We start from the raw sequence: 24312 nt of genomic DNA, 5'->3' as shown, positions 1-24312 counted from the left end.
TATCATCTGGTGGACTGCATGCTCGTCTGCTACTCTTATATTATAAAAAAATATGTACCCAAATCTTAATCGCCAAACACCGAAAAGTGCCAAAACTTGATTGGGTCGATACATTTTGAAATCGCCGCATTGCCCTCTACCGAAGTGAACCAGGCTCCATCTAATGTAGCGCGAGCGACCACTGAACTGGATAATGTTGCCGCGTGATAGCCTTATGTGATAAGCGACGAGCGGAAATAGGTAAAAGATATCTTATAGATGCTTAGGTACATGATGCTTGGGTAAAAATATGTCAATGTAAAAATAATTAAAGAAATGTATTAACACATATATATGGAAAATTTAATAGCAAAATAAAAGGTAATTAGATAAAAGACTCGTTGATTGATAGACTTACGCTTGTTAATAATTAATAACAATCTACATAATTTTTCAAAATTCGAAATTGAATGGAAATCGAATATGATTTTTTTCTATTATGAAGAAATTGTAAAATGTCAGTCTTTGTTAGAAAAATGATTAAAGATAACAAAATTATTAGGTATATGATAAAAAGATATTTATATGAAAAAAATGGTAAAACATTTAATTTTTTCCATTCAGTAACTTTATATATTTTTTGTAGGTTGGTTCACTGATGCATTTAATAATATCAACTGTTTGTTTAACCATTGCTGATGTAGTCGATAACTGGTATTATTCTAGTGGGATTTACCTTTATTCCATTTGCAGCAAAAGTAATAAATATGTTTACATATTTACTTGCATAAACTGGTTTCCAAAACTTATTTTTTTTTGTTTTATAATGCGGAAAGTGACATTCGTCTTTTTGAAGGATTTTTTTATAAAATATCTTGAATTGTACCCAAAAATTCAAGTACGCCGAAACCATGTAGGCTCGTTTAATGTACCGCGAGATGTGTACTGGACTGGATAATGTCCAAACGTGAAGGCTTCAAGTAAAAAGCGTAAGCGATAAGCGTAAATTTTGTAACGCTTGTGTTTAACTGCGGCATATTCCCACTTTATTGTATTGTTGCTGTGCTCTGACGGTAGTGGTGTTGTAAGACGCTTCGAGGAAAAAAGTCGTCAATTCATTACTGTCCCATTGCTTGGCACTCTCTTACTCACTGGCAGGAGTTTAGGCCATAGTCGACCGCGCTGGTCAAGTGCAAATTGGTAGACTCATAATTAATTTCTGATATATATATAACTCTAAAAATTTGAATCTCGAAGTTCCTGAAAACCAGGCCGAGATTCTTGATACTAGTAATTCACTGCTATCAAATAAATGGAGCAATACGTTGACGAGAAAGACCGAGTCTACAATCGGGTTTTGATACACTATCTACAATCTAGTCAATGGAACGAGCAAATAGAAGAGGAGTCTATAAACATATGCAATGAACTATCAATAGAATCAGTGTGTCAGCCGAAGCAATCTATGTACGAGTTATTGGCATTCTAGCTGACATAAGTAAATAATATATTGCTATTAAAAGACTACGTTAGAAAATCACAATTTGTATTACCATACACTCTCCAAACTAAAACATAATAAAGCTATATACATTTCTGTTAAACAGTAGATAACGGTGCCGCTGTGGACAAATTCCAAAGCACCGTTTATAAGTGGTACCGTTTTCTTCTGATAATAAGCATAAAATAAATAAAAGAGTACTTATATTAAATTGCGAATATAAGCCATTCGAAGAAAAGAATGCTTAGGTACTTTCAATTCAACTCCAAGGGATGAGAGATAGCAATCGAGCTGAATTCAATTTCGGATAAAGAACTGTCTCCGCGTCTAGAATTTTATCTATGTGCTTGAATCTCGTCCAAAATTTAAAAATGCAAGGAAGAGTTTTCGAGTGAATAGAAATTTATCTGCCGAGTTTGTGGAGTATGTGGATTGTTCGACATCTAATTCAAATACGGATTGGTTAGAATCGGAATGTTATGCTGAATAGACTATTTTGATTCCATGGATAAAATATGAATTATTCGCTTAAGTACTTTAGAATTGGGTTTGTTGGGTGGATCTGGTTTTCAGATTAACAATTGATGTGATTGTTGTACTATTATAGGTATTTTATAGAATCAAACGTGCATGAAATACACCTGATGGTAGTTACCATACTGCTTACAAAAGAGGTCTGTCGTCAGTCTGACGTTACTACCAAAAGGCGATCACAGATGTATTTCTACCCCTGAGGACTACGTTGGAACGTTGGAACGAAGAATTTTAAATTCTAATACACAAATTCCTTCTAAAAAGCTATTTCCATTTCTACTATATTAGTTTTGAGCGGTAACATAACGGTAATCGACTTCTAAGATCATTTTATTTGGAGCAACATTAAGATACAAATAAGGTCTGTGTTTCAGCTACTATCTTCTACTAAAGGCCTTAAAAGGGGTAATTCCCTTACGCGTACTAATATTAAGAACACTCAACACCTTCAAAGCGAAATACAAAACATTTTAACAAACATTAGCAAAACATTCCACTCTTAACTAAAAGTGCAATATCCACTTAAGGTTCTGGAGGTAACTTAAGGTTTAAGGGGAAGAAAATTACCGAATGATGATGGGCGGAAGTTGGGGAAGTTATTTTTGAGTCGCCCAAAGTTAATCTAACGGAAAATTGGCTTTCTAACATCCAAAGTTTCTGAAACAATCGCGAAGGTTAGCTTCCTCACTTTGAGGCTTCTTGGCTGAATTTTTAAGTAAATATCGAAGTTTTTATGTGTGATACAAACTGCGAATATGAAGTTTGGTGGTAGAGGAATCTTTATGAATTGACAGAGATGATACTTACAAAGTTTGTCGAATTATGTTTGAAATATATAGATTGTTGATAGTAGCAAATAAGTTTGGAGTCCCGTTAGATATTAAGCGGCTTCCGCCCATGGATATGTATAAAAACCTGAAATAAGGTTATTGTCCTATCCTAGTTAAATTTTGAGAAAAAATGGTTTCAAAGACGTGTGAAGATGTTCAATTCGTACTAGGCCAGCAAGCAGACTATGGTCTAAGCCACTTTCACTCTGAAAGAAGGCACGTGCCCAGCAGTGGTCCAATAAAAGGTTGACGATAAGTATTTTAACCTTAATTATAATAACTTAATAACATTAGCATTTGCATTGAATGCGTACAAAAGCGTGTACCGAAGTCCATTAATTCAATTACACAATTTCGATAACCATTAAATTGAAACAATGAATTGGTTTTGATACAAGTTCACAAGCGATTTGGGACCATCTTCACTTTAATGAGGAGAATCGAACGTCATCTGCGCAAATAAATAAAATTGAAGCAGTCTGTAATTGCCAACAAGAAGATGAAGGTTTTATTTATCTTTTATCCGTCTATACGCGCTATCTTGAATAGATAAAAAGTCTTAAAGTAATGCTAGCGAAAAGGCAGACAGGTCACCTGATTGAAAGTCGTCAACTCTAGAGGAGCCAAGCATCGCTGGTTTTGAAAACGAATTCTTTAAGTACCGTTTTAAAGAGCCTCATTACAAAATGTTCGAAGAATACTTCAGGATTATTATAAAAATACTTTTAACTTTATAACGTTTTATAATATTGGAGTAGTAAATGAGTATGTAATCCAGCTGATGGTAAGTGGCTACTGCCGCACATGGGTTTCTGTAATCAACTCTAGATAAGATTACATTACTACATGAGGTTGGCCACAGTTGCGTTACTAACCCTGTGGATTAAGTAAGAACGCCTCGGAAAAGTATATCTGCGTTAACACAACCTTCAAAGTGAAATATAGCAGCGCGGCAGAAGTAGGTATGGCGGTGGTATTTCCGAAGTTGAGCGACAAAGAGTTTTACCAACTTCAAATTATTATTCAAAACGAAATTTGATCCATAACTTGTTTAGTATCTGAGTATCTTCATATTGTGTTATAACGCACTTAAACATAAACCAATAATAGCGCTAAGAGCTATAAGAGTACAATCACAGACTACTACAGAACAAAAATAATATATTCCTAACAAAGCGCTTTGTAAACACTGGCATCCAATTGTTAGCCAACACGATATTCATTTAAAATCCGTTGTCACAGCGACAGACATTCCCGTGTCCATAGCAACCCGTATTTGTTCAATTCGCTCGGAGTGTGTTGAAAATTTACTAAAACAGATAAAATGGTGATTTTGCATGTGAAACGGGGTGATGAGAATCAATTCCTGTACGAAACAAGTGTTGATAAGTCAGTAGATGAGGTGGTAAAGGATATAGTGGCTATTTTCAATGGGAGGCTGAAGGTGACGCGAATTTGTTACGAATTGGACGAACTGCGGGAGCACGGGACGTTTCTGCCTCAGGAAATGCAAGGATTGACTGATGAGCAGGTACCTAATTACCTAAATTAAGTAATATGACGTAAATACATATATAGAAAAAGTCATATTTAATATAACTAATGGGTCAGAGATATTTTCAAATAACTCACTGACGGAGGCCCAACCGTCACACCTATTTCTGCCTAATAACCAGTGTGAAGATTTGCTATATTTCAGTTTAAATGATGTGGAAAGGGAGACATACTAGGTGTTCCAACTTAGTCCTTAGAATTTTAATTAACTTACCAAATAAGTGTCCATAATGATAATGAAATTCCTCTTTTGTGCTTCCATACTGTGTGTTGGTGTATTTTATGTTTTGTCGACCATTTTCAAGTCTCTATATGAATTGCCTCCCATGACACAAAATCCTAGTGTGATGCTACAATGAGTATAGAAAAGGTTTTATTATTTTCTTGAGATACAAGAACTGAAGTTAGAAGACCCATGGGCGCAGCGCTGTGCACCTCAGGGCTATGTTTTCAAAAAGGACGAGATGGGTCGACGGTGTGGTCTAGCGCCACCGGAGCATATGCAGGCGGTGTTGAAGAAGGCTGCCGAAACTGCTAAGGAGATCATTAGCAAGAAGCATGTAAGTTTTTAGTGATTTATCATTAAATGCCATTCTTATGGCACTTGGCGTTTCTTCAGAAAATCTCCCATATTGTACTAGAATACAGAAGATAAGACAGATCGTTAAACTGGTACAAATTGTAGTGGATACATCTCTTTCTATTTTTTATATTTTTCTTAAGGATAAGACAAACGGGCTATCTGATAGCAAAACGTCAATATCGCCTATGGATATTATCTATTGGTCAATGCGCCTTTCTGAATAACACCATGACATAGAGCTCCGGGAATACCTCAGAAATTTCATTTAAAATAATTCGTGCATCATAAGTATTAAAATTTTATAAACAGCTTATACAAAAACGCTACATAGTTTGAATCATAAAAGTAGATACTTTATTGAAAATGCTTTCAACGTTCCAGCTTTATTATATTTTTGTTTTAATAAAAATCTGTTTTCCAACAATATTTCACTGCAATCCCATTTGAAGATATGAGATCTCGACGGCAAAAACGCGGTATTTTTTATTTTTTGTTTTAATTTTTTATAGAACTAGAGTGAGTAGAGTAGATATTTTGAAGACTCTGAAATTTAGGTCAAGTAATACTTTTGAACAAAGAGGGTCGGTTAATGATTTTAACATTAATATTTCTTGGGTATTTCTAACCGGGTACTTCAATCTTCCCCGGATAAAAAATCCAATATTAGGTTGTCGAATATTGGCACAATATAATATGACTGGGAAGGTATCAACATCAGACCATTTTCTAGCTTGAAGCGGTTTTTTGTTTTGTTGGAAAGTTGCATATGCCGTCTTATTTAAGGCGAGACCTTGTGAGTGGCAACACATTTATGGTGGGTTTGAGGTAGAACGTCTAGTTGAGTACAGGCGACAAAGAGCAGTGCTGATCACTTACCATCAGATGGGCTGCATGGTCAATTGCCACGTTAGTCTTAGAAAAAATATACATTTTAAAAGAATTAAAGACAAAAGAGCAAAGGAAGGTGCTGTTGATAATTATCAATAACACTGTTGGCCATAAGCAACTGATGGCAATCAACTATGATCCTTCAAATAAAATCAACTTATATTAAGTCATCATATTAAGTTATTATTAACTTATGTTTTCAGGTGGATTTGCGTAAATGCATGACCCAGAAAGATGTTGCTAAAGCCTTGGATGAGCTAAGAGGAGCGACGAAGATAGTGTTCCCTGCTGGCCTACCGCCCCATGATCCTGTGAGGATGGAGCTTGACAATGTTGAAGATCTGACTGGCACCCAGGCTGCCAATGAGGTGATAGACCCATCGAGAGCTTGTTTGTGGGCGTGCGGGAAGAAACTAATTAATAGCAACAAGCTAAGTGATCATTTGGGTAAGTTGTATGAGTACAATAACTTTTCCTTATAATAAATCTAAACCATATTTGATGAAAGTTAGAATTATTCCTGTCGTGTTAAAATAACGCTTCCTATACTTTACACAAGGAATATTATCGTAGGACATAATATACAGACAAATACTACAAACACCTATAATCGAAACAGAAATCAAAATCAATCAAAATCAATTCAAATCTAGGAATCATAACGGAAGCCCACTATGTGTCAGATCAGTTGGATGATTATGCCAAGCGGGTCATTAAAATGTTTATATAATCCAAAGAAATAGTTATCTACAAAATAAGCCATGTAAGCTTTGAGCTAGAAAATTATGAAATACATAACTTAAATGTTAATAAGCGCGAAAATTTAAATTTCAAATCAGGTAAAGCAAAGTGCATAACTGAATATAATGCCTTAAGTTTCATTAAATTTTAGTAAAAAAGTTCTCTAAAAATAACTTGAAAGATTAATGTAATAAGAAGTTCCATTGAAACATCCAACTTTAATCTATTTCCAAATAATAAATTATGTAATCCAAATTCGAGCGAACCAAATCAATTTTTCGAAACGGTGTCCCCCGACAGGATCCGACATATAAATCGCGTGCAAAAAGTTAATCCAATCGAACCCAACCGTATATATTTTAAAACAGATCCCCGTAAAGCAGTAACCGAACCGGGAAGAGATACGTTGAAAGTTCCAGAGGAAAGTATTAAACAAGCGGACGTAGTAAATCTTTCTCTCCACGCGGACTACGGTCGCTGGACGCTAGACTTTTCTACGATTCTCTTTGTTTCAATTTAGTTTTGTGAGGCTCAGTCCGATTACTTCGTATCGCGATTTGGTGTACAATTATGCTGCGTGTCTTATGTAATTATTATTAAGCACATCCACTTTTGCGTTTGATATATATTTATCTACATTAACACGACTATTGTTACATAAAAGAAATATCCAATTTACACAGCGATTTCTAAGAGCAATAGCAATAAGAGTTATATTTTAAGCTAAAACCTAGAACCGCTCCTATAAGTAACTCAGTCTTATCACGTCACTCCAGCCAAAACTAGCTTATTACTTAATTTTATTGGTTTTTGATCTCATGTAATCTCATACCAGTTGAATTTAATTGATCAAAGCAGTAACGTCGACTAGAATAACAGCTAAGTAACTGGTATTTCAGGTAGAAACGACAAATCCAAGGTAACGGTGAAGCTCTGCTCCAGCTCTGAGGGTGCACCAGGTCGCGAGCCAATCATGACGGAAGAGGAAAGGAAGCAGCTGATGCTCCAAGCCTACAGGAAGCAAGAGGAATGGAAGAAACTAGAGCAGGACGATGATGATAACTACCTGAACTCCAAATGGGCTGATGGGCAGAACATGAAGAGACAGTTCCATGGGCTTAATAATATCTCCTGGAAACCAGTACTTCGAAAGTGAAGAAGTGTAAATCTTTGTTAAAAACATATTGTCCGTTTAAAAATCGTAGATTGTATGGCCTTAGCCATATTTTGCCTTTCTTCAAATTTCTTGAATGTTTTTCATGGATTTTAATTTTTCAAGATTATAACTGTCGCTTAGTTTCTTGATTTATTTCAATTCTGTTATCACATCAGTTATTACACTATTTATTTGTCAGGATGAATTGTTTTGTGGTAGAGATATTGCGGTTCAGATAGGTTGATTACTTAATTATACGTTTTAAATGCTCAAACCCCGAGTAGATTAAAAAAGCGTGATTAATATTAGTTTTTATTTCAGAAATAATATAACAACGGCATCAAAGAACAAACGGCTATCGACAAAATCATTACTTGTATATAGCAGTTTGTTCTTTGCTGCCATCCATATGGCACTGTATAAGTTTTAGTTTAGTTAAAATTTAATTAGGTCGAGGTAGATTGAAATAAAACATCTAAATCTATGGCACTTGTCTTCATTAATGTAATAAAAATGTTGTTACTCTTCCATTTCAGTCAGTTATCGTTATTTTAAAGTTATTCTTGCAGCCACTAATAGATTTATCAATACAGCACTGTATTATTAGGCATTATTTTAAATCAATTGTATTTATCAAAAATCTTCTCGTCATATAAGCACCAGTACCTGTCCATTAACTTCATTATTCTAAATACAATATCTAATACATCACATTGAATTTTATTTCAAATTCATCGTAATTTACGCAAAAATAACTCCATATCTCAGTCATAAAGGAATATGGATGAGATGTTGATTAAATCAAGGCTGTCGTATTACTGAACGATGATACATCGTCTAGTCCCGCGTCAGCAGCATTAATACTGGATGATCTAGTACAAGCTATTGATTTTCTCTCACATAATGTGGATGAAAGGTATTTTGTAGTTTAAATCTTTCGTTATGAGGATTTTGATTTTGAACTAGAGATTTGTTAAAAATCCAGCTGCTAAATATATAACTTGTGTCACTCCAATAATTTACACGATTCTAATGACATCTCACATGTTAGAAAATATTTATACGCGACGAATAGGAAACCACTTATGGGAAGTCGTTTAAAAAGCGTCAAATAGTTTGTGCTGCAGGGCGTGTTAAACATTGAGTCATATACACTCGGAAAATATTCATATACTCATTTGAAATTCTCATTTCATATTGTCTGGACACATAAGCTAACGGAATTCAAAATTTTAAATAAGAGACAGGCGGGATTTTTTAAGCTGATTAACTCACATTTCTATCCTTCAGGACTATGTTAGAATTTAGTATATTTCCGCGTAAAAATATTTAAAATTCTTAAATATGACGTAGCGATATTTTTTGTTGATAACTATTCTAATTCTATAGGATCCTTTTGGCCAAAAAAATGGTATAAAATTCACCACATCAGTAACCTGCACTGCTATTCCGTGCAGTCAGTTTCTTGTAATCACAATTTTACAATGTTTTCCTGTACCTTAATTATAAATTAGTTTCCATAACAATTTCTATTTCTGGATCTGTTAATTTCTGACAAAACTTCCTCATCAACTTTTTCTCTGAATTTGTGATAATAGTGTATAGAAGGCATTATTATTTCTATATCTCTTTCCTCCTGACTATTACTATCGAGTCCATGTAATATGTCTATCCGTATGTCAAGCTCAAATCACAGAAAGCCATGCGTCATTCCGGATTTCCTTTATATCTGCTCGCTGTTCCGTTCCTGCGATCAATCATGCACGAGTCATTGGCAGGAAGGTGAGTGTCCAATCTATTTAGTGTTTGAATTACAGAGTCTCAACACTAAACAGATTGATGGTTTTAGTCATATTTATAATATATACAATAATCATTGTACGTAGATTTTTCACAGTATGGAAGTAGCAAACGAGCATGCAACCTAATTGATCATAAGTGGTTACTGCCGGTCATGGACATTTGTAATCGACCCCAGATAAAATGAGACTATAAACTGAAGTTGACCATACATGAGTTGCTATCCTTGAGGACTTACGCTCATTATTAATAAGCAATCTATCTATTTTGCTTCTAACAAAGATAGAAATTTGTATATTTTGTTGGGCCAACTTATTATTAATGATAATAAGTTGGAATGCCCCGGAGAAGTTATTTACATTTTCAGCACCCATTATTATTTCTGTCTCATAATGATCGAGTGAGTGTAATATGATAGAGTGTAATATGTCTATCTGTACGTCAAACTCAAATCACAAAAAGCCATGCGTCATTCCGGATTTCTTTTATATCTGCCCGCTGTTCCGTTCCTGCGATCAATCATGCACGAGTCATTGGCAGGAAAGGTTTGCTGAGTGTCCAATCTATTTAGTGTTTTGATTCTCTTCAAATAGTCCTGTTACAAATATAGTGTCATAGAGATATAGTGGATGGTTCATTGTAATTTGATAATTGAAGTTCAAACTTCAGGTGTAAGGGAGAGAACCCTATCTAATGTATAGGTCCCGTTGGACCTCCTTGTGTAAGTCTTTTATTTAACATCGCAGTTACTTTTTTATAATATAGGAGTAGCAGACGAGCATGCAGTCGATATGATGGTAAGTGGCTACTTTTCATGGACATCTGTTATCAACCTCAGATAAGATTAGATCCCACCAGAGGTTTGCAATAGATTCGTTGCTACCCCTGAGGGCTATGTTGGAACACCTCAGATATGTATGTCGTCCTTACTAGATGCTGAAAAACTACTGGTATTATGCACTGGTTTAAACTCACTGTTATTCTGATAAAGAGTAATGTATATGTTAATCTAGGTAATAAAATATCTGTGTGCTACTTTAGTTCATTTGTTGTACGCGTCCCAACTGAGCAATTGTCGACCTTCCTGAAGGAGGAGCTGTGGCCGAAGGGAGTTGTGTTCCGGAAGTTCCGTGGACGGAGAGGACCCCCGGAAGTCACCAGACTCGCGTCTCACGTCGCCGCAAATACGTGATTTAGTTATAAATATATATTAGTATGTATGTTAGTCTGTAAGGTATAAGTAATATGGACCTTGTTGTCTGAAATAAATGAATAAATAAATAATAAAATTTCATTCAAATCTATTTAGCTGTTTTTGTGACAAAATGTGACAAATATCTATCCATCCTAATAAACATTCGCTTTTATAATATTAGGTAAGTAACAATTCTAGGTCTTGTTGTTTTTATGCTCGGTTACGTATTCATCTATGTATATAAAATAAATCTTTGTCTGTATGTCCTGTATAGAATCATAAACTGTGCATTTGATCATGAGATGATCTTTAGCAAAGTTGTTGCGCATGACCCCAGTAAGGCTTCTGAGCTGGTACGACCAATTTACGTCTGATGGCGCCACTGTGATTGCAGTACAAAATTTTCAGTTATACGTATGTCATTTTATTTTTTTAAACCTGTGCGAAGCCGCGTATACTCTTACACAAAACGAAGTCACTTATACAAAACGAAACTAGCGCAGAGATACAAATGTAGAACCCATTACATGGCGAGCTTTCATAGCTAATGAGTGGAAAACATCCAAGTATATTTCGCTTTTATTCAGTTTAATCCAGCAGTTAATCAGCCTTACCTGGTTGTGACAGCAAACACCTATGTACCGCATTAACCCAATTTTAACATTAATAATATTTTCAGAAGCTTTACGCGTCGTATCATCATTATGTGAGTACACATTAGGTGTTTTGTCTTTTGCAGTTTTTGTAGCACCATTAGTGTTTTTGTTAACATGTAGTGATAGCTTAGTGGTGGGAATTATGCTTCCCAATTTAGGGTCAAAGGTTCTAATCCTAGACACACATCTGATTTGTCAAACATATTTTCATCTCCGTTGTGGCCAATCCAGTACTATGCCACTGCTGGGCTCAGGTTTTCTCTCAGAGTCTCTCTCAGTCTACGTCATGGCAGACGATGATAGACTTCACACAACTTTAAGAATTTTTTTAACCCGAAAGCCTGTATGTTTCCTCCTCCTTTTAATTTTACCTTCACCACTTAAGCAAGTGATAATTAATTTCTAATATATAAATATCATTTAGACATAAAATTCTAATGCCGAATGTTTAATTTATTGAGTTTACTAAGTTATCAAGTCAGAGCTTAACACTGGCGTTATTAGGAAAAAAATAGGTATGACGATGGTGTCTCTGAAACCCAAAAAGGATTCTACTGCTTTAAAAATGGTGAGGAGTAGGACATAACAGGTCGATTGTAATCAACCGCATCTCTAGGAACATTATATTGTATATAAGGATATATAATATAGGAGTACCAGACGGGCATGCTGTCCACCTAATGGTAAGTAGCTACTGCTTCCCATGGACATCTGTAATCAACCCCAGATAGGATTAGATTTTCCTACCAGAGGTCGACCACGGATGCGCCGCTACCCCTGAGGACTAAGCTGAAACGTCTCGGAAAAGTATTTCTCCCTTACCACACCCTTCAAAACGGATGCGCCAGTACCCCTGTGGACTAAGCTGGAACGCCTCGAAAAGTATGTCTCTCTTAACATACCCTTCAAACCAGAAAACAACAGCGCTTAACTGTTAATAGGCAGAAATAGGAGTGGCGGTGGTGCCGTCAGAGTCGAAGCACAAAGGGTTCTACCACCTTCAAATCACAACCACATTCGCAGAGCCACACAAAACTTTGATAACATTACAGAGATGAGTAACAAAATCCTTCTCGGACATATAAAGGCAGGCCTGGCTAATAATAATTTCATGGGCTCAGCGCATTCACATCATTATAGCACGGACTAAGAGGAAAGGGAAGACATCTTCATATATTATTCAAGTGTTTCAAGGGATGTGAGATGCTGTACGCCCTTAGTAATTAACGCTGAGTAGCGAAAAGGGAAATTGTGAATTAAAAACATTATACGGGTTGTGACGTCGTATCTGCGTTTGGATGTAAAGTGACGAAGCTGCTGCTGTTGCTGTGTTCCGTTTTTAAGGGTGTGGTAAGGGAGACATACTTTTCCGACGCGTTCCAGCTTAGTAGCGGCGCATCTGTGGCCGACCTTAGGTAGGAATATCTAATCCTATCTGGGGTTGATTACAGAGGTCCATGAGCGGCAGTAGCCACTTACCATCAGGTGGACTGCATGCTCGTCTATTACTCGTATATTATAAAAAAAAACTCAGTATTTTTTTTATTTTACCTTACTTTACTATTTCTTCCTAATAACAGCAATGTTAAGCGCTGCTGCGTTCTTGTTTGACAAGTGTGGTAAGAGAGATATACTTTTCCGAAGCGTTCCAGCTTAGTCAACAAGAGAAGCAGCGCATCTGTAGCCGACTTCAAGTAGGAATCTAATCCTATCTAGGTTTGATTACAGATGTCCATGGGCGGCAGTAGCCACTTACGATCAGTAGGGTACCATGAGTTTTCAAATTATCCTACAATTTTACGTTACGTTTACTCAATCCATTATTCTGTTCCGTTTGCTTCAGTAGACTGAGTAAACTTAACAATAAGTAAGTGCTCAAGTCTTTTTGTCTGCCTCACATGTTCGCAAAAAAGAGAGACAAAACATAAAGCGCCATCTTGTCAATTTAGACATTTAATGTTACACAACTGACACTATAGTTCTGATACAATCCGCTAGGGGCGCTGATTGGAAATTGTACCTGCAAATACGTAAACAAAGACCAAAAGAGTCATATTTGTCAAAACGTAAAAACTCATGGTAAGGGTACAGGTGCACTGCATGCTCGTCTGCCACTCCTCTATGATAAAAAACATACTTGGTTCAACAGAGTGTATAAAAAAAGTTTTATATTAAGTTACTCCATAGGTACTTAGGACGAAATGTAATTTATCCTTGTCATTTCCAGGCCATATTTTCGTATGTCATGGATTTGAACATTCCCATAATTACAACGCTCATTAGACGTTTCTTGTAGTATTTGTAATGATAGAGTTGGATACATAAATAAATAAAATTCCTTTTTACACTCATAACCGCACACTTAGATTTTTTATGTACCCAGAACATCTAAATGCATTATTTAAATGCAATCTGCCTGCCTGGGAGTCGAACCCGGAATTTACTGTATATCATAGTGGTCTGAACACTACTAACGTGACCACTTTATATAAATGCATTTATAAATAGGATATTTTATGTATGCACATTGCACATGTATGAAAGTATGTATGCATATATTAGGAAACTCGAAAAGTAATCAAAAATTTGTTCAGTGAAGAAAAACAGTTATTTGTTAAAGAATTTCCATAATAATCTAACAATGGCAAAAAGTCTTAAAAATTGATGGATGGAAGATTTTTAATAAATAATTATTTTCGCCCGCAAAAAGCAAACAAAATATTGATTACTTTTCGGTTCTTCTAACATAAACCAGAAATATACCAATATTCTACAAAACACCGTTGTCACACCTACCCCTACTTCCCCTAGGTCTACATAAAGGACAGATAAGTCTGCAGTGTGAAGATAACACACAATGCTCTATTATGTTTGTACTGGACATGTCGGCCACTGTCAGGGAGTGTGATGTTTTGAAATAGATCATAAGATTTCACACACCGTTCGGCCCCTTTTCACCCTAGCTCTAAATTATGTTTGAAATATTAAGTTTTCATTAGAAATTATCACTTGCTTAAACGCTGAGAGAGATGCGCTGCTACCCCTGAGGACTAAGCTGGAACGCCTCGGAGAAGTCTATTTCCCTTACCCACCCTTCAAACCGGAACACAGCAGCGCCTAACACTGCTGTTATTAGGTAGAAATTGGTGTGGCGGTGGTGCCGTCGGAGTCGAACCACAAAGTATTCTACCACCATAATATTCAACTTTATTTTATTTGTAGTATTTTTGTTATAGCGGCCACCGTTATGCATCATCTGTAAAAATCATGTGTCTATCTTTCTATTACGCTTCCGGAGATATAGCTCTGTGACAGACGGACAGACGGACAGACGTACAGTCAGCGAAGTCTTAGTAATAGGGTTCCATTTTTACCCTTTGGGTACGGAATCCTACAAAACGTACAACTTTAAAAATGTATTTACTTCTTCCTCTAACCTATATCTTAATAAGAGGCATTTTCGTACTTTTAAAAGCCATAACAAGGCCAAAATATTACCATACAAATACTAGGAAAAATGCTTTGTAAAGGACATTTATCGAGGCTGTCACGAAGGACACAACTTAAGGGCGGTCTTATAATGGGCTGTTAAAAGTACGCTGTACTTCCCCCAGTTTTAATTACTTATTTATGAGTTCCGAAAGCTATGCCGATGGCCGATGAAAAATTGGAAAGTAACTTTTAACGTGATTTTTTTCGAATTGAAGCACTTGTAAGTTTGTGGCGATAGTATTTTTAACAAGCTTTTATTAGCTTGGGTTGTATGTATGCATGAATGTATGTACGTAACAGAGTAACGGAATCTTTGAACCCGATTTCTATTCACTTTGAATGATCACTTTAATTCAAAATTTTGAAAAATTATCAAAAACCGGTGACAATACACGATTTTAATAATTTTGTACCATTGTCCTTATCAACATCCTCAGGATTAACGATTTTCGAGGCGAGATTGCGCCTTAGAGAGAGTTTATCGCAAGTTACTAGGGTGCTTTTCGAAAACTGAAAAATGGAGCACCCCACGCTTTTTTTCACAATTATACTATTTACTGTTCCTTAATTGATTCCTAGATTGAAAATTATTTTATACTTTTTAGTTGATTTTATCATAAAAGCGTGTTTTTTAGTTTTTTGGACTATATTTATTTTAAATATAGAATTAGCAAACGAGCACGCAATCCACCTGATATTACGCAGTTACTGCCGCCTATCACCTGCTTAACCCCTGGAAAGATCAGATTCTCACACGAGGACGGCCACAGATATGCCGCTACCCCTGAAGACTAAGCTGGAACGCTTCGGAAAAGTATGTCTTCCTTACCACAAAATTAATTGACATTGAAATCATTTTTTGGATATTTAGTTATTGTGCTGGAGTCTACCTGATTATCCAAGCAACCCTTAATAAGCTTTATAACCTCAACAAACGCAGTGATTTAACTAACTGTTTCTACATTCGGAATATCTAAGCGGAGGGGAAATTGCTGAACGCCAAACTTTGTAGACATTTATTTTGGTCTATTACTATGTTTGTCACCTGTCTGAAATTTTAAGTGGACTAGGAAAGCATAGCGTAAACATAGTGACAGTTTTAACGCGTTTGCCGAGGGCAATGTATTTTGAGTGTGTGTATGTCTATATATGTATGTATGTAGGTATGTCTCAATCTTTGACACATCCTGCAGGCCATATGTCTTAACGGATTTTAATGTCCGTTGAGACATGTGGCCGGAAGGACGCAGTCACTTCAGCTTGCTTTTACGCGGACTAGACTATTATATACATCTAGGACTTCCATCCTAGTGGTAGAACCCTTTGTGGTTTGACTCCGGCGGCACCACCGCGGCACCGCCACACCTATTTCTACCTAATAACAGCAGTGTTAGGCGCTGCTGTGTTCCGTTTTGAAGGGTGTGGTAAGGGAGACAGACTTTTCCGAGACGTTCCAGCTTAGTCCTCAGGGGTAGCGGCGCATCTGTGGCCGACCTCAGGTAGGAATATCTAATCCTATATTATAAAAAAACATATTATGATGGGCAATATATTTATTGTGTTTATATGTATGTGTGTCTGTATGTATGTTTGTACGTATGTACGTATGTATATGTACGTATGTCTTATTCTTTGGCACGTCCTACAATCCAAATGGCTTGACGGATTTTAACATATTATGAAGGGTCGTATGATGCGTTCAAATTGTGAAAGTAACACAGGATATATTTTTAAGCAGTTCGGTTTTTTACAAGGATTCTCTAGGTTTTTTTTCTTTTTTTTTATATAATATAAGAGAAGCAGACGATCATGCAGTCCACCTGATGTTAAGTGGCTACTGCCGCACATGGACATCTGTAATCAACCCCAGATAGGATTAGCTATTCCTACCTGATGTCGGCCACAGATGCGCCGCTACCCTGAGGACTGAGCTGGAATGCCTCGGAAAAGTATGTCTCCCTTACCACACCCTTCAAAACGGAACACAGCAGCGCCTAACACTGCTGTTATTAGGCAGGAATAGGTGTGGCGGTGGAGCGCCGGAGTAGCGGCTAGTCCTCAGGAGTAGCGGCGCATCTGTGGCCGACCTCAGGTGGGAATATCTAATCCTATCTGGGGTTGATTACAGGTGTCCATGGGCGGCAGTAGCCACTTACCATCAGGTGGACTGTATACTCGTCTGCTACTCCTATATTATAAAAAAGACTACTTTAAAACACTACTACAATATATATAATCCTGTACAACATAAAACCTTTTTTCATCATACTTTTTATTGTTAACTATCACTGAATTAATAATTTTTGAAATATTGCTTAAATATTGAATATCTTGCTTTGTAAAAAATATCATTAATATCTAATTATGAAGTACATTGTTTAAACATAAATAAACGGAACGGAACGGATAAGTTTGTCTCCCTATCCCATGCGTCAAACCAGGATACAGCAGTGCTTAACACTGCTGTTATTAGGCAATGTGTATGTCCTTGTAGACTCGGGACTAGAATAGGGCTACGGTATCCCCTGCCTGTCGTATGAGGCGAACAAAAGGGGGCTTCTGGGGTTACGGGCGGCAAGAGTGGGATCTCGAACCGTCCAGCAAGTAACCCCGGGAAGGACGACGATGTGTGTGGCCGCATACCGTTGTAAACACTAGGTGTGTGGGAGGAGCGTAAACTGCTCCCCCAAGGAAGAGCCCGATTGGGGCATCGCGCTCGGAGGGCTCTGGTTGTGTTCCATCGGAGATCCCAGAGTTCTCCACCAAGCGCCGAGGTCGGCCACCGGGGGGGTTTTAGTGCGGTAAAAATCCCACATAACCCGGCGTCGCTCCCACGTCGTCGGGTACCTTTTGAAGGTTTCCCCCTCGTAAACAAAAAAAAAGGCAACGTGTATAGACGGTGCCTTTAGGGGTCAAACCATAAAGAATTCCACCACCTAAAAAATATGCGAAACTAATTATAACTTATTTTTTAGGTGTAAATGAAAACATCGTGAAGAATCCTACATGCATCATTACATTCTCAGATACCTACATACAGGTCAAGCTAATAAAAGCGTTGTTAAAAAACTTATCAAAGATGTGCAAAAATAGGAAGGTATAGTCCGAGCCAAACTGTTAGTCCGCTCTGAAGTTGCGAGCAGGTGTAGTCATACAATTTGCTGTGGCGACGCCATAGATTAGTAAAGATACTTCGCCGCCTTGAAATTGAATGAAGCCACAAAAGGCTGATTTGTCAGTTATTATTAAATTATTGACAAATAAAAAACATTGTTAAGAAAATTTACCAATAAATAACTAATACTGCGTGGTTTACATAATAAATAAATAAGTATTTCAAATATTTTAGGGTCATTTTAGTACGCAAAACTTTTTTACGCAACTAAGTAAATCAATTCTAAAAACTGGTTACATTTTCTTGTTAGGAGTGAGTAATCTTTACTAATCTATGGGCGACGCGATTCATTTCTATATTCAGAGCGGTCTAGCAGTTTCACGCGGTCTATACTAGACTATAACTGTTATATCTAGTTAAGGTGAACTTGAAAGTGGTAGAACCCTTTGTGGTTCGACTCCGGCGGCACCACCGCCACACATATTTCTACCTAATAACAGCAGTGTTAGGCGCTGCTGTGTTCCGGTTTGACGGGTGTGGTAAGGGAGATAGACTTTCCCGAGGCGTTCCAGCTTAGTCCTCAGGGGTAGCGGCGCATCTGTGGCCGACCTCAGGTAGGAATATCTAATCCTATCTGGGGTTGATTACAGATGTCCATGGGCGGCAGTAGCCACTTACCATCAGGTGGACTGCATGCTCGTCTGCTACTCTCATATTATAAAAAAAAAAAAAATCTAGTTAAGGTATCTAGTTACTAGCTCCATTAAATTGGCCTGTTCAAACGCTCCACCACCCGACTCACGTACACGCTATCACGTAGGAGCACTTACTGGGATATAATTATTATTCGTGCCGAATTTGCGGCAACCCCTCTCATATTCAATTTGAGAGCCGCCCCGAATAAAATATGCTTTGAAGATATTATTATATCACGATTTCTGACTGAAAAGTATGTTTAGAGTATTTAAAGGTGGTAGAACCCTTTGTTGTTCGACGGCGGAACAACCGCCACACCTATTTCTGTCTAATAACAACAGTGTTAGGCGCTACTGTGTTCCGTTTTGACGGGTGTGGTAAGGGAGACAGACTTTTCCAAGGCGTTCCAGCTTAGTCTTCAGAGGTAGCGGCGCATCTATGTACGAACTCAGGTAGGAATAACTAATGCTATCTAAAAATGTTACATTTTTCCGCTGCTGGGCATGGATCTCCTGTCAATATTGAAGCTGTAGTCAACTACGCTGGTCAACTGGAGATAGATTTCACACATCTTTGAGTTTTTTTTTTTTAATTTTTAGACGTACAGGTTTTCTTTCGATGTTTTCCTACTTCGTCAGAGCTAAGTGATTATTAAAGACTTACAAAATTCTGAGATGCCTAGGATTCAAACCGTGGACCCCCGATAGAAGAGCCAAATTTCGGACCACAAAGCTATCACTATCACGCTTTAACCCGTCTGCGGTTGGTAATGTTTTTAAGCATATATATGACTATATGTATATCTCATTCTTTGGCAGGGCCTCTAGCCTAAACGGCTTGACAGATTTTAAGCTATGATATGTCTGTAGGCTCATCAAAATCATGGGAGTGATAAACACCATATGTTTAAACAATCTGGTTTTTATTTTATACAAAAAATCTCTAGTCACTGCATAGGCCAAGTGAAAAACAAGTATGAAAGTATGTTCTTGTAAAAAACTTACAGAATGCAGTTCGATAGAATCTCGATCATAATCGCTGGCACATTGTCAAGAACGGAACTTTATATGTCGAGCTTGTAGTTATAAAATGTAAGTAAGTATGAGAGTAGTTTAACTAACCTTTCTCAACTTTGTCTTTGGTTCAAAATAGGTCTGTCATAATAGTTTCCTTTGTCGTAACAGCAAATGATTTTTAGTCACGTCTTACGACAGAAAGGCGATCGCGTACCCAGCACTATTGAAATATACGGACAAGAGATGCATGCCCCCGATTGAGATCTCAGAGGGAGTCCTCAGGGGTAGCGGCGCATCTGTGGCTTCAGGTAGGAATATCTAATCCTATCTGCGGTTGATGTCAACGCGCGGCAGAAGCCACTTACCATCAGGTGATCTGCATGCTCGTCTGCTATATTATAAAAAAGAAAAAAAAACTTACATACGCTTGAAATACATTACCCTCCGCAGTAAAGTAAAAATATATTAAAAAAACAGGTTAATATGTTTTTCACTTTTCATGGCAGTCAACTTACTAATCCCTATTATCTACCTTTGTGAGGTTCCGTGACATATTACTCGTAATACGGGTTTTTCGTTCCCTATAAAAAGGGTCTCGTGAGTTGGTCCTTCGAGCCGGATTAACTGTTTTAGCTTTTTAATGTTAATTTCGTGAAGTTATTATGTTGAAACCAATAAAATTATTCCTTCCTGAGGGTGGATATAGTGATATTTTTGTTTTATTTTAGAGTAGAAACACCACCAACATCTAAAATTCAAATTTCATTTGGTGCCTACTCTTACGTAATTATGATTAATATTATTCATTTAAGTGTCTCATGTACATTGTATATACTCGTGGAGAATTTTCAATCCAACATTGATAATCTTATATATAAAAATCTCGTGTCACAATGTTAGTTACTGCACTCTTCCGAAACGGCTTTACCGATTTTCACCAAATTTTATATGCATATCTATTTTTATACTATCTATTTTTATTCTATTTTTGTTTATACTATCTATTTTTCGTACCCCTAAGTGATAATGGTTGTTCACCCTTAACATTTTTTTATTTATATGGCAACACAACGTTTGCCGGGTCAGCTAGTTGTCTATAAACATATTTAAACAAAACATTGATCAGGTTACTACTACGGATTGCTAACGCTTTTTCCATGTTTACTTTCAAATGCAACAATTAAAATAATCTTTGTAACTCTTATAATGTTAAAATTTTCTTATTCTGAGAACATCAATATAAAATACTATTAAAACAACAGACAGATTCACAGACATTAAATTACGTATTCATACTAATAAAATTTCTAAAAATACGCGGAATTTACACGAAGCGTTACAATTTAGTCTGAAAGTAGCAAAGCGTCTAAATCCGACCTTCAATCCAATTTTTTTAACACGCTTTTATTAGCTTGGGTTGTATGTATGTATGTTTCAGAGTAACGGAATCTTTGAACCCGATTTCTATCCACTTTTTTTTAGTTTATTACAGATATTCAGCGTCACGGACCTTACTATTTCATAGATGCTCATGAATACTTCAATTTCTCTCAAAAATATCCTCAAGTCATTTCACACTGCACTTTGCAGTTATAAATGCGATCGGTGAAAAATCGTCTCAAAGTACCGCATGCCCACTGGCCAAATAGTACCGTTAGCAAACTCCCCAACTTTGTAATGGATGGGAGAAGGAAAACTTGGTGAATGTCTTTTATTTGTGTAACTGTTAAAAACGGACGTCGATCCTCTTGTTAAGAATTTTTGAGACTGTTGAATTTAATTGCTTTATATTGAAAAAAAAGACTCTTCAAGTTATAAAAATAAATTCTTTGTATTATTTGTCTGGTTATATCTTTAATCACTTAAACTAGCATACTTTATTTTAATAAAATAATAATAAAATGTTCAGATTTTTCTTTTTTCATTTGTATTATTCAATGAACATTATTTTCCTTTGTTCAAATAGAGAAAAGAAGTAAACTTTATTATATGATTCGACATAACTTTAGTACCAATTTAAAAAAGTTATTGTTATTTAATACTTAAATATTGTTTATTCATAATTAATGTCAGTTATTAAATATACTAAATAATCTATATAATAATAATAATAAAAATATGATACTAATTAAATTAAAAATTAACTAATATTAAAAAAAAAAAAAAAACTTATAAGATAAAGATGTCGTCCAAAACTCCAACTTGTGGCATAGTGCCCAGAACGCTGGCAGCGTTGCCTCGCTGTATGGCGAGGCTAATTTTTTGGGCAAAATAGCTGCCAGCCCTCTGGTCACCCGAAGCGAGGATAAGCCGATGGGACAACTCTTTCATGAAAAGTTTCATGTCAGCCGACCACGGACCCAACGTCTCAGTTGCAAGCGCCGCAAACTCATAATCTTTTATAATAGTAGCATATTTGCGGCGCTTGAGAAACTGAGCGCGGTTGGCTGCTGCCCCAACACTACTGCAGGTGTCATGTATGTAGGTTGGGGCTAGAGTGTCCACGCATGTAACATCCCACACCAGGGCGCGACCCAATTGTTATTTATATATGAAATTGTTAATGAATAAACTAGCAAATGAATATGCAGTCTATAAGTGGCACTTAACCTTAAAGACTAAATTAGAACGCCTGAAGTAAATAGCTTTAATAACATTTTATTCACTATCGATTACAACCGGTCTATGCTGGTATACCTCATACAAACTATTTCAACATTACATATATTGTTAAAAAACAATTTTACATGAACTCAACCAAAGACATAAAGACTAAACTGAAACGCTTCATTTTTATCTTTTTTTTAAATATCATGACATACCTTTGATATATTAGTACATTTATACCGCTAAAACCTAAAACACCGCTCATTAATCATGCAAAGAAAATACCGTTATTTGTTCAGTTCACAAATCAAAAACCGAGGCGGCCCAAAATTTTCTCAACCTCATACATTTTTGGTGTCGGTACCTGTCATCAATATTCATCGACGTCAACCGCAGCAGATTTATTGGAAGGAGATAAAGCACTTGTTTCATCAGCAACGAGCAACGAGCGAGTAAAAACAAGTTTTTTTTTTCTTTTTTTTTTATAATATAAGAGTAGCAGACGAGCATGCAGTCCACCTGATGGTAAGTGGCTACTGCCGCCCATGGACATCTGTAATCAACCCCAGATAGGATTAGATATTCCTACCTGAGGTCGGCCACAGATGCGCCGCTACCCCTGAGGACTAAGCTGGAACGCCTCGGAAAAGTCTGTCTCCCTTACCACAAATTACTTACTTTTACTTAGTTTTTAAAATGTAAGTATTAAACAAACGTGCACTCCATTGTATGGTAAGTGGTTACTGCTAACTATAAATATTTGGAAACAATCTTAATTAGAAGTAAAAGCTACTTGAAGTACTCAGAAATTCGTTGCTACGAATTCCTGAAGACTTCTTTTGGTGCCTTGTGTTATCTTACCAGACCCTTCAAACTAGAACACTGTGCCGCTTAACACAGCTGCAAACTACAACAATATAGTAGAAAGTAGTAGGAGTAGGTAGTAGTAGGAGGTAGAATAGTGACAATGATGTCCTAGTTGTTTCAGAAAAAATATAATCTGGCTGATATTAATGTCATTGCACTGCATATTATCAAATCATTAGTACATATTTCTGAAGTCGGCGCTCATATTAGACACGCTGTTTACATCGTTATCCAACGAAATATATTGAGCGCCGACTTCAGAAATATGTACTAAACCAACATTTATTTCAATTATTTTTTACTTTGTAGTGACATAGAAGTCGGTTGTATTTTTTGTTATTTTTTTTTTAATTTCACTACAAATACTTCGCTCCTTATGAGAATTAATTTCGCATCTTGTAATCTTTCCTTTACATACAAACAAAGATAGACGCTACGGTGGCGCTATCATAGTCTACCAACTCAGCCACGTTTAATTCGCAAGCGATAATCGTAAATCGCATATCGCTTACAAAATAGTAGTGGAACACGTGGCTAATCGGTATGTTATTTCACCCTATGGATTACCTGATGTAGATAGGCCTAATGAGCGGTACCGTAATAATATCTTTGGGTAATTTTTCGTACATAATGTGGGGATCGAAGCCATGTGTACCTATCTCCATGTGTTTTAATATTTCGTGGATTGATTTAACAAAACCAGGAGGGTTTTCATATGTTATTATATATTTTTGTTGAAGTAGCATATGCGCATGTTCATCTGGTGGTAAGTAGCCTATGTACATCTGTAATCAACCTTACTAGAGAACTAAGTTCAAACGAACGGGTAAGTATGGCTTCTTTACCGCGCCTATCAAGGTGGAATACTCGCCTATGCTCAGCAATGGCCACTTACCAGTTTAACTTGCTCCATGGTCCTTGTTGACCATGGCCATGAAAGTGTATGAAACTGCATGGGATCATGTAAAAATGGTAGACCCAAAAAAAATAAACTCATCATTTTTAAGGGAATCAATCCCAATTACCAGCGTGGTGACACGTGTGTCAAAACACATAATAAATTCTTCATGTGCCGTATTTCCAGCATTATTTTCATTCGCCG

At 36.6% G+C, this 24312-nt stretch overlaps 2 protein-coding genes across 2 annotated transcripts in view; one reads left to right on the top strand and one right to left on the bottom strand.

The window, feature by feature from the left end:
• The window catches only part of nolo (ADAMTS-like no long nerve cord), a 244911-nt gene that overhangs the window by 129985 nt on the left and 90614 nt on the right, over nt 1-24312 (bottom strand). The window lies entirely within an intron of this gene.
• Nucleotides 4094-7910, top strand: LOC140755169 (cilia- and flagella-associated protein 298-A). Its single transcript, XM_073090379.1, has 4 exons — nt 4094-4375; nt 4788-4958; nt 6073-6316; nt 7510-7910. Exons 1-4 carry the CDS (start codon nt 4169-4171, stop codon nt 7764-7766), a joined length of 879 nt encoding a protein of 292 aa, XP_072946480.1. The 5' UTR covers nt 4094-4168; the 3' UTR covers nt 7767-7910.

This window comes from Epargyreus clarus, unplaced genomic scaffold (genome assembly GCF_041222505.1).
Source record: "Epargyreus clarus isolate Ecla_fem2 unplaced genomic scaffold, WU_Ecla_fem_2.2 ptg000032l, whole genome shotgun sequence".
NCBI lineage: Eukaryota > Metazoa > Arthropoda > Insecta > Lepidoptera > Hesperiidae > Epargyreus > Epargyreus clarus.
The sequence above is the reverse complement of the archived record's forward strand: the minus strand, read 5'-3'. Positions and strand labels throughout refer to the sequence as shown.